This window comes from Sander vitreus, unplaced genomic scaffold (assembly GCF_031162955.1).
Source record: "Sander vitreus isolate 19-12246 unplaced genomic scaffold, sanVit1 ctg445_0, whole genome shotgun sequence".
NCBI lineage: Eukaryota > Metazoa > Chordata > Actinopteri > Perciformes > Percidae > Sander > Sander vitreus.
The window spans coordinates 19387-34090 of record NW_027595555.1 but is presented as its reverse complement, the minus strand read 5'-3'; the positions used below and the strand labels follow the sequence as shown (position 1 = coordinate 34090).

The following is a 14704-nucleotide window of genomic DNA, read 5'->3' as shown; positions in this document are numbered from 1 at the left end:
AACAACAATGAACATCTCTGAGGAGATACAGGGCTTCTATGACAGTGACTCCCCATCAAGAGAACATTATATTTTCCACATTTTACATGCTGATTTTCATCATTGCTGTGCCTGGGAATGCCTTGGCTCTGTGGGCCTTCCTTTACCAGCACAGCACGTCTCCATCTAAGGTCTTCCTGATGCACCTGTCTGTAGCAGACATCTCTTACATCCTTATTTTACCCATGCGTATAGTTTACCACCTGTCTGACAGCCACTGGCCTTTTGGACATGTCCTCTGTCAACTAGCAGGCTTCCTCTTTTACCTTAACATGTACTGCAGCCTATACTTAATGAGTTTCATCAGCCTGGACAGATTTCTGGCTGTGGTTCTACCTATAAAATCACAGTCAGTTAGGAAAGCTATGTATGCAAAGGTAGTTGTTGGCATACTTTGGGTGACAGTTATTGTGTCTATGAGCCCTATACTTTTCTCTAAAAAGAACATGACGAACAACTCAACTGGCATCTGCAACAAGCTGTATCTAGAAAAGACATCTCCCACAGCTTTAGTTTCCACTCTTGTGGCATTTATTCTTCCCCTCACCACCATAATGGTTTCCTACATACTGATTCTGCTGAAACTAAGGGTAGTGAAGCAACAGGGAAGAAGACCAATGACGCACAAAGCTGTAAGAATGATCATCCTCATTGTGATGAACTTCCTGTTTGCATTTGTGCCCTACCATGTGAGCAGGGTAATATACATTGAAAGTCACAGTCATGGCTATATGACTGCAGCAAGCCGCGTGTCACTAAGAAGAGCCAATCAGATCACATCTGCACTGACCTGTGTTAGTGGTGTACTGGATCCAGTGATGTATTTCTTCCTGAACCGTGCATACAGGGACAAATTGCTTAAGCTGTTCTGTAAAAGAAGATGATCAATGGGCAACAATTATTATGTAGACAATAAATATTTTCAAACAAATTGTCCTTATTTTGAATAATGTCTAGATATGTTTAAATGTGATGAATGAATTCAACCTTGGCTTAACACATTCATGGATTTCTAAAATGCAAGGATACAAAATAATCAAATAGGCCAACTGCACAGGTCAAATATACAAAAAAAGAATATCCCTATTTACCAGGTATCATCTGAGGTGGTCAGTGCTGTTTGAGACATGCTGTTTGGAGAGCCTTTGTAGGTCAAATACTCGGGTCTGTGTGACACTTGATAATTTATGAGCAAAAACATTATGTAATTGGATGTCAAATTTATCTTGATTATTTGTTATGGTAGCATAAACATTAGCTTCCACTGTACAGTAGTTTAGATGTTACACAAAAGACATGATCAAAGCTTTGGATAGAGGACAGACAGTTGACTGTGTATATCTGGACTTTCAAAAAGCCTTTGACACTGTTCCTCATAAAAGACTGCTATCAAAGTTAAAATCCTATTGTTTAGACAACAGAGTTATTTATTATTTATTTTATATACAGGATTTTTTGTACAAACGAAAACAACAGGTGGTAGTGAATGGTGCCGTCTCAGACTGGAAGCCGGTGACATCTGGGGTCCCACAGGGATTAGTCTTGGGCCCTGTTCTCTTTGTAATATAAACGATCTGCCAGATATGATACAGTCTGATGTTTACCTTTTTGCGGATGATACTTAAATTTTCAGAATAATAACAAGTGACCATCTTCAAGAAGCTCTAAGTAGCATGGGCAAATGGTGTGGCCAGTGGCTATTAAAGATGAATCCCAAAAAGTGTAAACATTTACATATTGGGAACAAAAATGACACTGTAGCCAATTATGTAGTTGGGGATATAGTAGTTAATCCAGTAGAAGAGGAGAGGGACGTAGGTGTTGTGGTGGATGGTTCATTTGAATTCCACACACATATTTCTGAAAAAGTTTTTAAAAAAAAGCTACATCTATGATTGCAATAATAAAAAGAACTTTTCAAAATGTATGCAAGGATGTATTTTTACCTTTGTACAAATCCCTGGTAAGATCTCACCTTGAATATGCAAGCTCCGTCTGGTGTCCATATAAATTAAAATATGTAGAAAAAATTGAAAGGGTCCAGAGAAGAGCTACTAAATGAATTCCAGGAATGAAAAACATGTCTTATGAAGATAGATTGAGGAAATTAAGTTTACCGACTCTCATATTTAGGAGATACAGAGGAGATATGATTCAGGTGTTTAAGCTTGTACAGGGAACATATGATGTAACAATTGAGCCTATCTTTCAGTTTTAGAACAATAGGTACGAGACACGAGGGAATTCTTTAAAACTTTACCCTAGAACATGCCTGTCTGAAAAGAGAAAGAACTTTTTCACACTCCGTGCGGTAAGATCATGGAATGACCTTCCAGAAGAAGTTTTGCGTTCCCCTTCTATTAATTCCTTTAAGAATAGGCTTGATGCATTTTGCCTGTCAACAGGTGTAATTATAATTATAAAGCTTGTCAGTAATTTATGTAATTAATTTATGTAATTTATTTATGAACTGTTAGAAAACTTAAATTATGAAATGAATGTGTTTTTATAAAATGTTAAAATGTTAATGTGCATGTATATATATATTTAAGTTAAAAAAAAATCACCTTAGTTACCAAGTCATCTTGTCAGCAACTCGTCCAAGACATGGCCTATATATACTATATACTATACTATAATTCACAACTAGGCTACCCCAACACAGGTCCAAGCCCTTGCAAAAACAGTTCTGCAGGACAAACCATTGTCCATGATACAAGAGACTTTAATATAACCTATATATTTCATTTCATAAAAATATATGACTGCAATGTGTAGTAACTATTGTTATATACCGGTAACTATGGAATAATGAATGGCTTAATACCAAAGAGTATGGTACTTCTATACTCTTTGTAAATACTAAACCTGCCAAGTGGGCTCTGTACAGTTACCGTAGAAAATTGACTTTACCCAGTTTGACTTGTGCGAGCACCCGTATTATGACCTGTTACCAAGGCAGCCAGGAAGAAGCTGGAGAAGCTGTGAAGGGAGCGGACCGTGAGTGTATTCTTGTTTGTTCAACGTAGCTTCAATGTTTTCACTGAAGACTTCAGATTTTAGTCAGTATTCTGTAGAAGTTAAAATATGTACAAAAGTGATTGTGTTATACCTTCAGTTTTTAACATTACATCAATAAATATCGCGACGAGCTATTTCGGAAATGTTACGTTAGCTAACCAATATTTTCTTTATTGTTATTGGCGGATAGGAATTGCTAAATAGCTAGCTAAGCTAAAACGTTAACGTTAAGTGAAACACGTAACGTAACGTTACCTTTCAGCTGCTGGAGGCGCTCCTCTAAAATAGTTGTCGTATGAGCTGTTGCTTTAGTAGAAAGCAAATTAGCTCCGTGGCTGTAACTATAACGTTACACTGACTAAGGCTAACGTTAGCCGTTTTGCGTTTGTGATACAGCACGGAGAAACCAAATTAGGACACAGAAATGCCAATCAATCATTTCCCACAGCCTAGAAAACGTTTCAGTAGTTGTCACTAACGTTACTAATCCCTGTCTTGTCTGTCATCGCACAGGAGCTGCTATGGGTATCCGAAAAGGCTGATCACTTTTTTACAGCTTAGGCTGCCACCATGGGCACCGCATCCTCTTTGGTCAGCCCAGGAGAGGTAATTGAGGATGGATATGGAGGTGAAGGAGGGGAAGCCTGTGAGATCCCAGTTGAGGTCAAGCCCAAAGCCCGACTCCTGCGCAGTTCCTTTCGCAGAGGACCTCGGGTGATTGGGGCCAGTTTTAAATCCACAGGTTCTGTGGATCTAGAGTACGCTGCCGAGTATGAAAGACTCCGTAAAGAGTATGAAATTTTTCGCGTCAGTAAAAATAATGAGATCTCATCCATGCAAAAGAAGGAGTCCAAGCTGGATGAGGAGAACAAGAGGCTGAGGGCTGAACTACAGGTAAAATGAATTAACAGGAGACTACTGAGATCCAGAGACTACCTACTTATTAAAGCACACACTTAAGGCTACAACATTTAATGTTTATGGATGTTTTAACAGTTCTTATTATGATGTTAATTTTCATTGTGACAATAGGCTCTGCAGAAGACCTACCAGAAGATCCTTAGAGAAAAAGAGAGTGCTCTTGAGGCAAAGTATCAAGCTATGGAGAGGGCTGCCACCTTTGAACATGACAGGGACAAAGTAAAACGACAATTTAAGGTAAACCACATCACATGTGTTACTACTGTGGAGCATTCTGTCCAGTAATCATGATTGCAACGCTAACCAAGTGGCTCAATGACCACCAGATTTTCCGGGAGACAAAAGAAAAGGAGATTCAGGATCTCCTGCGTGCCAAGAGGGACTTGGAGGCCAAACTGCAACAGTTGCAAGCTCAGGGCATTCAGGTCTATGACCTAAATGATTCTGACTCAGACGACAACCAAACCACGGTTACTGGTAAGACCCAGAAATCTAGGCTATGTTGGGACCTTTTCTTTGTTTTATTCATCCATCTATCCTACCAGTTGCCATTAGAATACAAAATCTAAGGTTGTGTTTGTATGATAAAATCTTCAAAAACATTGTTAATTGTATTGTTTATTTACTGTATGCCTTTAGCTGCAGGGACACAATGTGAGTACTGGTCTGGTGGTGTGCTGGGAAGTGAGCCCTCTATGGGTAGCATGATGCAGTTGCAACAGACGTTCCGGGGGCCGGAGTTTGCCCACAGTTTGATAGATGTGGAGGGACCCTTTGCAAATGTGAGCAGAGGTAAGTAAACCTCAATAAGTCTATAGAAAGAAAAGAGGCATCGTGATATGTAGGCAAACATGTTTGCACTGTGGCTATAGTGGCTACTATGACACTGAAAAAAGAATTCTACTTTTATAGAACAATAGACCACTACATACATTACCTACCTATTATAACTTTCCTAATAGGTGTTTATTTATGTTTGTGTACTTGTAGCTTTTGAAGTATGCATTTACTTATCTCTTCATGTGTTTGTCTCGTAACTTTTCTCATGTGTGTTTGTGTTAGATGATTGGGATGCTGCTGTGGCCAGTCTGCTTCAGGTCTCCCCCCATGTACCCCAGGCCTTATGGAGTAACACAGTGCGCTGCTACCTAATCTTTACCCAGGAGACCAAAGCTGAGCTTGATGTCTTTATTAAGGTTGGTTAGATGGGCAATGTAATAAACAAACTATAAATATTCTGTTTTCATGGGATATTGTTGCACACTGTTTTTCATCTTCATGGGGCGTTACAGAGGTGCTTGCTCTTTGGTGCTCGTTGGTCTTCCCTTAAATATTGCTGAAATAATAATCATTGTGTCTCTATTAACAAGCAGCATTAAAACTGAAGTTCAACATGCATATAGAGGTTTATTTAGAACCGCATTTAGTCTTACATTACCTTCAATCTACTGTCAGGAAATTAGTTTCAAGTCAATAATAGTCTAAATGTCAGACTCTTAGAACACCATTGTGAGAGCTGACATTAATTCTTGTAAATCTTTGCTTCATGTTTTCATTACAGAAACACTCTCCTGTGTTACGGAGAATGTGTGAGGGTCTGGGCCATTTCTACCTGAATGTCTGCTTCCCAGAGGAGAATGCTGCCTCTTACGCTGTTGAGCGCAAGCAGGAGATTGAAAGGAGCTCTGTGTGTGTGCTTCTTGTCAAATCTACTGTCACCAGGTACAGTAAGTCCTATACCTATCCTCTCTAGGATACCCCCATGTAGTTAATATTGTACAGTATATTGTTTATTTATATGAAAATGTCTTCTGATACTCATGCTTGTGTGTAGCTCTGTGGTGGAGGATTGTGAGGAGGCTTTTGTGAAGAATCCAGATGGCCATCCGCTAGTGCTCTACCTCAGGACTGAAGAAGATCACAATTTGACTGGACCCACCAGGCAACTGCTAGAAAGGGTCAATGCTGCAGACAAGGCTGCTAAAGTCAAGGTTTGCATGTGCCAAAAAATAAATGAACAAGGCAAAATAGGATAAAGGGGAGAAGGAGATATTTCACAAAGTATCCAAGGTTAGATCTATAAAGTGCATTCTATAAATGGGTATGACATTTATAGTCATGAGAATATGTATGTGCCTTTTGATTAATAGTCTTTATACAGATTACTTTCACTGTATGATTCCACTATTAACTGTAAGCAAAAGGCAGAAGTGGTGTGTTTATTTCCTTTCAAAATTGACATTCTGTATTTTCCTGATTGCTGGATGACACACAGTGCTTGTGCTTACATGTTTTGAACACTAACCCAGGTGGTGGATCATAGTGGTTCTGCAGAGGAGGGGGCTGAACTGATTTATTCTCAACTTGAGAAAGTCATCAAACAGGTACAGGTTGTCAGCAACATCAGTCTTTTTTATCAATTCAATTGTGTTGTGTGTGTGTGTATAGTGATTTATGTTCATCCCTTCTGTCCCTGGCAGCATTTTAACTTTCACTTATACCCTCACTATGTAGGAGTTGCTGGCTTTTGACGGAGCAGATGTTGACTCTAAGGACTCTGGGATAGAGGAGGGACGTGAGGAAGACTCAGGAGATGTGCTGTGGGACCTGCATGACGAGCAGGAACAGATTGAGTCCTACCAGCAGGCCCGTAGCAGCACCACCTCCCAGTTAGGCTTCCAGAAGGTAGGGTGGATATTAGGGTGGGAAAAAATTTGAATGTATAGTGAGTTTTTATTTTTACCAATGATTCACCTAAATATTTTCTGTTTATACGGTAACACTGATGACTACATCATATCCATTTTCTGACCGAAAGCAGAAAATGCAGAAAATATTTATATAGTTATGTACTTCTTTACAAATGAAATACATGTCAGACTGTCAGACTGACTGACTGACGTGATGTGCATTATTTTTAGAAGACAATTCGTTTTTAGAACTGTCTCATGATATATTGTCTCTAGAAGTGTATTAGTACGTTTGTTTTTGTTAAAGAAGGAAAAGAAAATTGTAATAATCAATACTATCGAATCGCAATAAATGAAAACCGCAATACAAATCGAATCGGCATTGGAATTGGGACAAAACCATATCATCCCAGCCCAAGTAGATGTTCTCCTTGCTTTAGCTTTCAAGGCAGGGTTGGTAACTATTTCCAGTATACACTTTTTTATACATTGTTTGAAATGGTCTTTACACTCCGACAGCAATAAATAACTTATGGGCTCTGAGAAATGCGAAAAAGATCCGTCATCTGCAGCTGCTGTAATCCTGTAAAAATGTCCACCAATCACTGCCTCGCCGTTCGCTTGGAAATAACCAATGAAAGGCCTCCTTGCCCCGCTGCGCGTACTCTACCCCTCCCGTGTACGAGCCTGAGCATCGCATTGCTAACAGTAGTAATGTTTGTTTTAAACATTCGGTATGATAATATTAGGTGTTTGCTTACCGGTGAACGAGATATGAAGTAAAATTGCGGTCCTTTGTCCGCTCTGCTGTGAAGCAGTGACGCAGCAGTGCTTGTCTGTGTGTGGGTTGGAGCCCCGAGGGCAGGGAGCGGGGTCAGTAGAGGCCCGAGGAGATGCTTCTTTCAAATCTTGCTAGCTTTTCAACATTACCAACCCTGCCTTCAATCTTGTCAACCAGTCTAATACTTTGTTCTCCAATCTCTCTAAATCTCTGTTGTATCTGATGTCCTCCTCAGTATATAGATCGTTTGAATGACATGATAGCTGCTCCCCCTCCCACCCCTCCTCTGCTGGTGTCTGGTGGTCCAGGCTCAGGAAAGTCTCTCCTGCTCTCCAAATGGTGAGAACTTATTCATTCAGTTAAGTGTAATATGTCCCCCGACTGATAGACTCTTCTTAACTTAAACTATTAAGTGACCATTGCAACTTTTTATGCTTTTGAGGTATGTTGAGTAGTTCTCATAATTTAACACTTTTAGGCCTGTTTTTCACTTCAACTAACTATTGCAAAATGGATAGGATACAAAATGTTAATCTTTCAGTATCTCCCTAAGAACTTCATAAGACCCACTCTGTAAAAGATGTTGTTTTTTGAAAAAAGAAAAATACATCTTGTTCCTATATTATGCTGTCAGTCACACTCTAAGAGGAGGTGTGAGTTCTTAGTGCAATGTGTCATCACAGAACAGGACATGAAGTACGGTTTGTCTAATCTTTGTTCTTTATTCCGTTTTAGGATCGAACAGCTGCAGAAGCAGTCCCCCAACACCTTGTTCCTTTATCATTTTGTTGGTCGCCCACTTTCCACAAGCTCAGAGCCAGTTCTCATTATCAAACGCCTCACAGTCAAAGTAAGGGGTTGCTTTCAATGGCTCATCCAAAGGCTTTCTTCCAGTGAAGACACTCAGTCTTACTGAATAACTGTGGTTTTCTGTCTGTTGTCACATAGCTGCTGCAGCACTTCTGGTCTATTTCTGGCTTGTCCATGGAGCCCAGTAAGATCTTAGAAGAGTTTCCTCGCTGGCTTGAAAGACTATCAGCACGCCATCAAGGAAACATCATCATCATCATTGACTCCATTGACCAAATACAGGTACACTCCAAATTAGAAGTATACTGTACATGGTTTGGTCACCTTTGGAATAATTATTTTTTTTTGCTCTTTTAATTCTAAAGTTTTTCCCTTTTTTTTCAGCAAGCAGAAAGACACATGAAGTGGCTGATTGACCCTCTCCCTGTCAATGTCAGAGTGGTGGTGTCTGTCAATGTAGAGACATGTCCTCAAGCTTGGAGGTGAGACACAACTTCAAAATGCTGTTTATTTATTTAGATATTTATTTCTTTATTTGTCATGCAGTGGTATTTCTCCAATATGCTCCTGTAGTATTGCAATTTGTAATTTAGGGACCATGTCTGTTTTAGGTTATGGCCCACACTCCATTTAGACCCACTGAGTCCCAGAGAGGTCAGGAGCGTTGTTAATGCAGAGTGCCAGAGCATGGATCTCAAACTTACCAAGGACCAGGTCAGTTATCATCCCCCTTCTTAAAATCTCTGAAGATATTTGAAAGTGTGGGAAGAAATTTGTAATTGTTAGCAGCAATATGTTTTTTTTGGGAGAATGCCACACTTGAATGTTGCATCTTTGTTCCAGGAGAAGAAGCTGGAAAGGCACTGTCGCTCTGCATCGACCTGCAATGCATTGTATGTCACAATACTGGCAAGAATGATGATCAGGTTAGCCACCTCATGTTTCACTATTCTAAATGTATTAACTGTCACAGAAAAAAAAAGAACTTTTGTAAAATTAATTAATTCCATAACAGGCCTTAAACATGCATTATCTGGGTTTTAAATGGTCAACCCGTCTTAATTCTGATGTTGATGTTTCTAAATGTGTGGCTACATACGTTTTACATTTTTTTGATTGGATTATATGCCATGTTTTGATACTGCCCAGCAGTATAGCAGGTTGGTCACTGGAGAAGAGCCTGGAGCAGTGTCTACAGTGCCAAGACACCATGTCACTCTACCGCCTGGCACTGAAGATGATGCTGAACTCCCTTAACACAGACAGAGAGCAACACATTATGAGAGAGGTGACCTACGTCCAGACAAAATAACAATAACATCTCTCCACTTAAACACAGGGTTTTGTCACCATTATTGGTTTTAATAGCAAGTGTGTGCTGCAAAACATACTTTTTCACCATGTTACAATGTGTTCTCATGATACAGTACTATTAGTTAGAAATATCAGATTTTTTGCAAATTGTCTGTCTGGTTTACTTTGGCCTACCAGGTACACATAAACACTCTAGATTTATGTTGTCCTTGATGTGAATTATTTTCTTTCTCTACGTAGCAAAGCAATATGTGCTTGTTTTCTTTGTCTCTCCGTAGATACTGTGCCTTGTATGTGCCAGCCATAATGGAGTTAGTGAATCAGAGGTACTAGACCTTTTCCCAGAACTGGAGTTGCCTGTCCTGTCCTCTCTGCTTTACTATCTGAACAGACTCTGCATTGTAACCCTCCGCTGTGGGCTCATCAGGTTTCAACACCTGCAGGTAACCAGTAGAATATTATAGAACAAAGTCATTAAAATACAAAATGCATAAAAACTATGATATTCATGGGACAGAAAATGTATGAATAGACAGTTTTGAAGTTGTTGTCTGTTTTTCAGGCTTGGGAAGCTGTGAGGTTGGAGTTCCTGGGTGGAGGAAGTAGCTTGGCTTCTTACAGAGAGAAACTCATACAGTACTTTAGTCAGCAACTCAGGTGCATAAGAGTAGTCATCTTGTCCTCATACAGCACAACTCGCATTCTTCTGTTACTCATGTCATTGTGTGTGTGTGTGTGTGTGTGTGTGTGTGTGTGTGTGTGTGTGTGTGTGTGTGTAGCCAGGATCGCGTGACGTGGCGTGTCGCAGATGAACTGCCATGGCTGCTCCAACAGCAGGAGGATAGGACTAAACTACAGCTTAGCCTCCTGAACCTGTTTGTCTCCCAAAACCTCTACAAGAGGTACAAAGCATGTATACACACAAGTTGATATAGCAAAGCCTGCCACATTTATTTAGGTATAGTCTTACAGATGTTAAGTTTTTTTTTTTTTTTCTAGGGGTCATTTCTCTGAGCTGCTAGCCTATTGGCAATATGTGGGCAAAGACAAAAGCTCCATGGCCACTGAGTACTTTGACTCCCTAAAACACTATGAGAAGAGCTGTGAGAGTGAAGACACCATGACCAAGCTGGCAAACCTGTATGAGACCTTGGGACGTTTCCTCAAAGACCTGGGCCTCCCTAGTCAGGTAGTATAAATGTTTGCAAGGATTAGTATTAACTTCGAAATATAAAACATGTTTTTTGTTCACCAGAGATAATTTTTCTGCCTCACATTATAGCAGTTTTCTTGTTTAATTTGCTTATATAGCCTAAGTGTCCTTATATATACCTTATTTTAAGAAAGTGCACATATTGACAATTGCACATGTATTTGCTTCTGTCTGTTTTTCTAGGCTGTAGCGCCTTTACAGAGGTCCCTTGAGATTAGGGAGACAGCCTTGGACCCGGACCATCCCAGCGTTGCTCGCTCTCTGCACCAGCTGGCCGGGGTTTATGTTCAGTGGAAGAAGTATGGCAACGCTGAGCAGCTGTACAAGCAGGCCCTGGAGATAAGTGAGAATGCATACGGAGCTGAGCATGCCAGCGTAGCACGAGAGCTGGAGTCACTCGCCATGCTCTATCAGAAACAAAACAAGTAAATGGTTCTCTCTTGGCGTTGATATGCATGGTGTTATTTCTAATTGTTGTTCGTGTAGTTTAGTTTATTGGTTTTCCTGCCAGGCAATGTGTTTACAAAGGGGCATCCAACCTGCGTTGATGATCTTCTAACACTCAGTGACACTCGTTTAATGGCCTACACCTGGCATTTTTACAATCAGATATGAACAAGCAGAGAAACTCAGGAAGAGGTCAGTGAAGATCCGTCAGAAGACTGCTCGCCAGAAAGGTCATATGGTAAGCATGTTTCACAGATACCCACATGCTCAGTCATACTCACTTAATCAGTCATAATGTACATGCCTTTTGTCAACTCCTCCTTTCAGTATGGCTTCACTTTGTTGAGGCGCAGAGCCCTACAGCTGGAAGAGCTGACCCTGGGAAAAGACACTGCAGACTCTGCCAAGACACTTAATGAACTGGGTGTCTTGTACTACCTCCAAAACAACCTGGAGTAAGGCATACATGTTACAGCTGGCATGCACACACACAAAGATAGTTAACACTCGGGGCGAGTAGAGTGTGCGCCCCATGTAGGAGTTATTGGCAGCAGTCCGGGTTTGAATCGGACTTGCGGCCCTTTATTGCGTGTCATCCCCTCTCTCTCTCTCCTCTATCTTTACTATCTAATAAAAATGAAAAAAAAGCCCCCCAAAAAAATCTAAAAACAAACATATGTAACACTCTGCATTGTGGACATTTATTGTGTAATTGTGTCTCCCTTCACACTACACCATCTACCTGATTGTTGATACGTTTTTTGTTTCTTTAGGTCTTAATTTGTGTGTCCACCAACATATCTAAAATTCATCTCTTTGCCCTCACCAGTGCAGCCAAGATGTTCTTGACCCGCTCTCTGGAGATGCGTCAGCGTGTCCTCGGTCCAGATCACCCAGACTGTGCTCAGTCCCTCAACAACCTGGCTGCACTGCACACAGAGAGGAGGGAGTATGAGACGTCTGAAGACATGTATGAGAGGGCGCTAGATATTCGCAAGAGGGCCTTGTCCCCAGACCACCCCTCGCTGGCATACACACTCAAACACCTGGCCATGCTCTATAAACGCAGAGTGAGACACACACCTGTTGACACTGAAACTTTAATATTCTGTCTGTTGAACAGCTTGTTCTGTGTTTGTCGTTCACTGAGAATCTAATTTGAAGATGTGTGTGTTGTACAGGGAAAGCTGGAAAAGGCTGTGCCACTGTATGAGCTGTCTCTGGAAATCAGGGAAAAAAGTTTTGGGCCCAAACACCCCAGTGTGGCCACAGCACTGGTCAACCTGGCTGTAATCTACTGCCAACTAGTGAGAATGTTTATTCAGCCTGCACCACTTATTCCCGACTTGCATATTTCTTAAGAATTATTAGCACATTTTTGTTTTTATTTTAGAGACTGTTATGAGCATGAGCAGCTGTGTTTTAGGTTGCATAGAGCATAGCTCACTGTTAATTTCTTTGTTTTTGGCAGAAGAAGCACAGTGACGCCTTGCCTCTTTATGAACGAGCGCTCAAAGTGTACGAAGATAGTTTGGGGCGCTCACACCCACGGGTCGGAGAGACTCTAAAAAACTTGGCTGTGCTAAGGTACAGAAGTTTGAGATTGCATTTACCATATGGCTAATCAGCGTAATCGTGAATGTTGTATTACATTTAAAATAATTTTTCTTTTTTGTATTCCATTTGTAAATAGCTATGAAGAGGGTGACTTTGAGAAGGCAGCAGAGCTTTATAAACGTGCAATGGAGATAAAGGAGGCAGAGCCATCGTTGGTGTGTGGGAACGCCCCGTCCCGCCACTCCTCCAGTGGGGACACATTCAGTCTGAGGGGACCTGCTCCCCTCCCACATGCCCCGAGGTGACTCTGTTCAGTTGTTGCCACAGAACCTTACAGGCTGTCGACAGCTCTAACTACCCCCCACTACGACCCCATGGTTTTATCAAAACAGAAACCATTCTGGTCATCACACTGCGATTGTTGTCTAGATGGAGGTTTTAGGGTTTGATCAAATAGACTGTCAGTATGATTATGAAGTCTGCCATATTAGTCTGTGAAACCTGTGTATTTGCCACAAGTATTTATTAATATTTCTAATAATCATGTGTGCAAGGAACCTCCGTTATAGCAGTCCTTTTTTTGGAACTCAGGTTTACATTAATTGTTAATTAAGACACTTTGTTCTTATTTACATGCCTCAGTGTATATCAGCAAAATAGCAGCACATATTAATTTGCTGGCAATGGAATGCCATGAGGGCTTGGCATGGCATAAGCCATAAAACATGATTAATAACCAGACACATTCTGTGCTTTACAATGTACAGCAGATATTACTATATGCACTTTTTCAAAAACTTTCCTTTTTTTGTAAACTAGGAATGCCCAAAATTTGTAAAATTAAAAAAAAAGCGCTTCTCAAGCTTATTTTAATGAAAAGAAGTATGAACTATCAAACATTTCCACATCTCAGTATGATCATGCTGTGTATCTCTTAGCAAGTGTTCAGACCTCAAACGTTTTTTGTTGCTAAGTCGACATTCCTGACGTCCTAACTGAAGGATTTTAGAGAGCTTCTGTCTCTACGTGCATATTGTGAAAAATTGGTATATTTATATGCCGTTAAGATACCATTTGTTTACATTACATAATGTTTTCCTACCAGTATTAAGTATGTAATCCAAAAAGAAAAAATGCAGAACCAAAGACAATTGTCAAAAAACAAGCATTGACCATATCTGAGTAGACATCTCTGATACTGATTTCATGCTTTGTTTATGCAAAACTAAATGGCTGTGCATTTATTCATTAAAGCTGTGGTAGGCACTTTATTTTGGGCGTTGTTTGGCAAAAATTCCAAAATAATCTTTTAGCATATTGTTATTAGAGGTGTGAATCTTCACTGATCTCCCGATTCGATATCCTGATGCGTCAAATACGTTTTTCTATTAAAGCCATATAGGATATTTAATTCATAGCTTTTCAAGCTTCAAAAACAAAACATTCGGCAGTGCTCTAATACTAAATAAATTGGATACATAAAACTACAGCACTGAGCACATGGCACTTCCTGAATGTGCAAAACATAACAGAATATGTAACAGAAAGGTTGTTAGGCATACATTAAATTGTAAACAGAAATAATCGATTATGGCCCGGCCGATTATCAATGCAGCATCGCCCATGTCCACGATTCGATGCATCGATTAATTAATTTCAACACCTCTAATTATTATTCTTCTACCCACTGCAGCTTTAACAAAAAAGGATTTTAAGGGATTTGCCAAAAACATAATAGTACCACACAAGTGTCCAGGTTAAAGTACAATAAAGTAATAATTTGGTACACGGTGTACCAAAAGCTATTGTCTCATTGCCTTAATATAGTACATACTGTGTACCTTAAGTGTTTTTATATAATAATGTATTAATGTAATGTAATTAAAATCTGTAAAAGCTGTACAGGACAAC

General features: G+C 40.1%; 2 protein-coding genes across 4 annotated transcripts; both read left to right on the top strand.

Annotated features, from left to right (window-relative positions):
• Positions 1-7: 7 nt before the first annotated feature.
• On the top strand, positions 8-1420 carry LOC144514087 (uracil nucleotide/cysteinyl leukotriene receptor). Its single transcript, XM_078245281.1, is given in 2 exon segments — positions 8-55; positions 57-1420. Coding segments are annotated over 2 exon segments (915 nt in total). The 3' UTR covers positions 924-1420.
• Positions 1421-2979: 1559 nt separating this feature from the next.
• nphp3 (nephronophthisis 3) lies at positions 2980-14634 on the top strand. Of its 3 annotated transcripts, none has more exons than XM_078245268.1 (28): positions 2980-3039; positions 3574-3954; positions 4093-4218; positions 4308-4458; positions 4621-4773; positions 5044-5177; positions 5543-5703; positions 5816-5972; positions 6291-6365; positions 6496-6666; positions 7688-7791; positions 8188-8302; positions 8401-8544; positions 8647-8744; positions 8874-8976; positions 9106-9188; positions 9415-9550; positions 9855-10019; positions 10139-10233; positions 10356-10478; positions 10576-10765; positions 10973-11214; positions 11399-11474; positions 11564-11691; positions 12066-12306; positions 12418-12543; positions 12708-12823; positions 12930-14634. In XM_078245268.1, exons 2-28 carry the CDS (start codon positions 3631-3633, stop codon positions 13096-13098), a joined length of 3906 nt encoding a protein of 1301 aa, XP_078101394.1. In that variant the 5' UTR covers positions 2980-3039; positions 3574-3630; the 3' UTR covers positions 13099-14634. The 3 variants fall into 3 exon arrangements, with proteins under 3 accessions (XP_078101394.1, XP_078101392.1, XP_078101393.1); XM_078245266.1 differs by having other exon boundaries at positions 9412-9550; XM_078245267.1 differs by having other exon boundaries at positions 3037-3101; positions 9412-9550.
• The last annotated feature ends 70 nt before the right edge of the window (positions 14635-14704 follow it).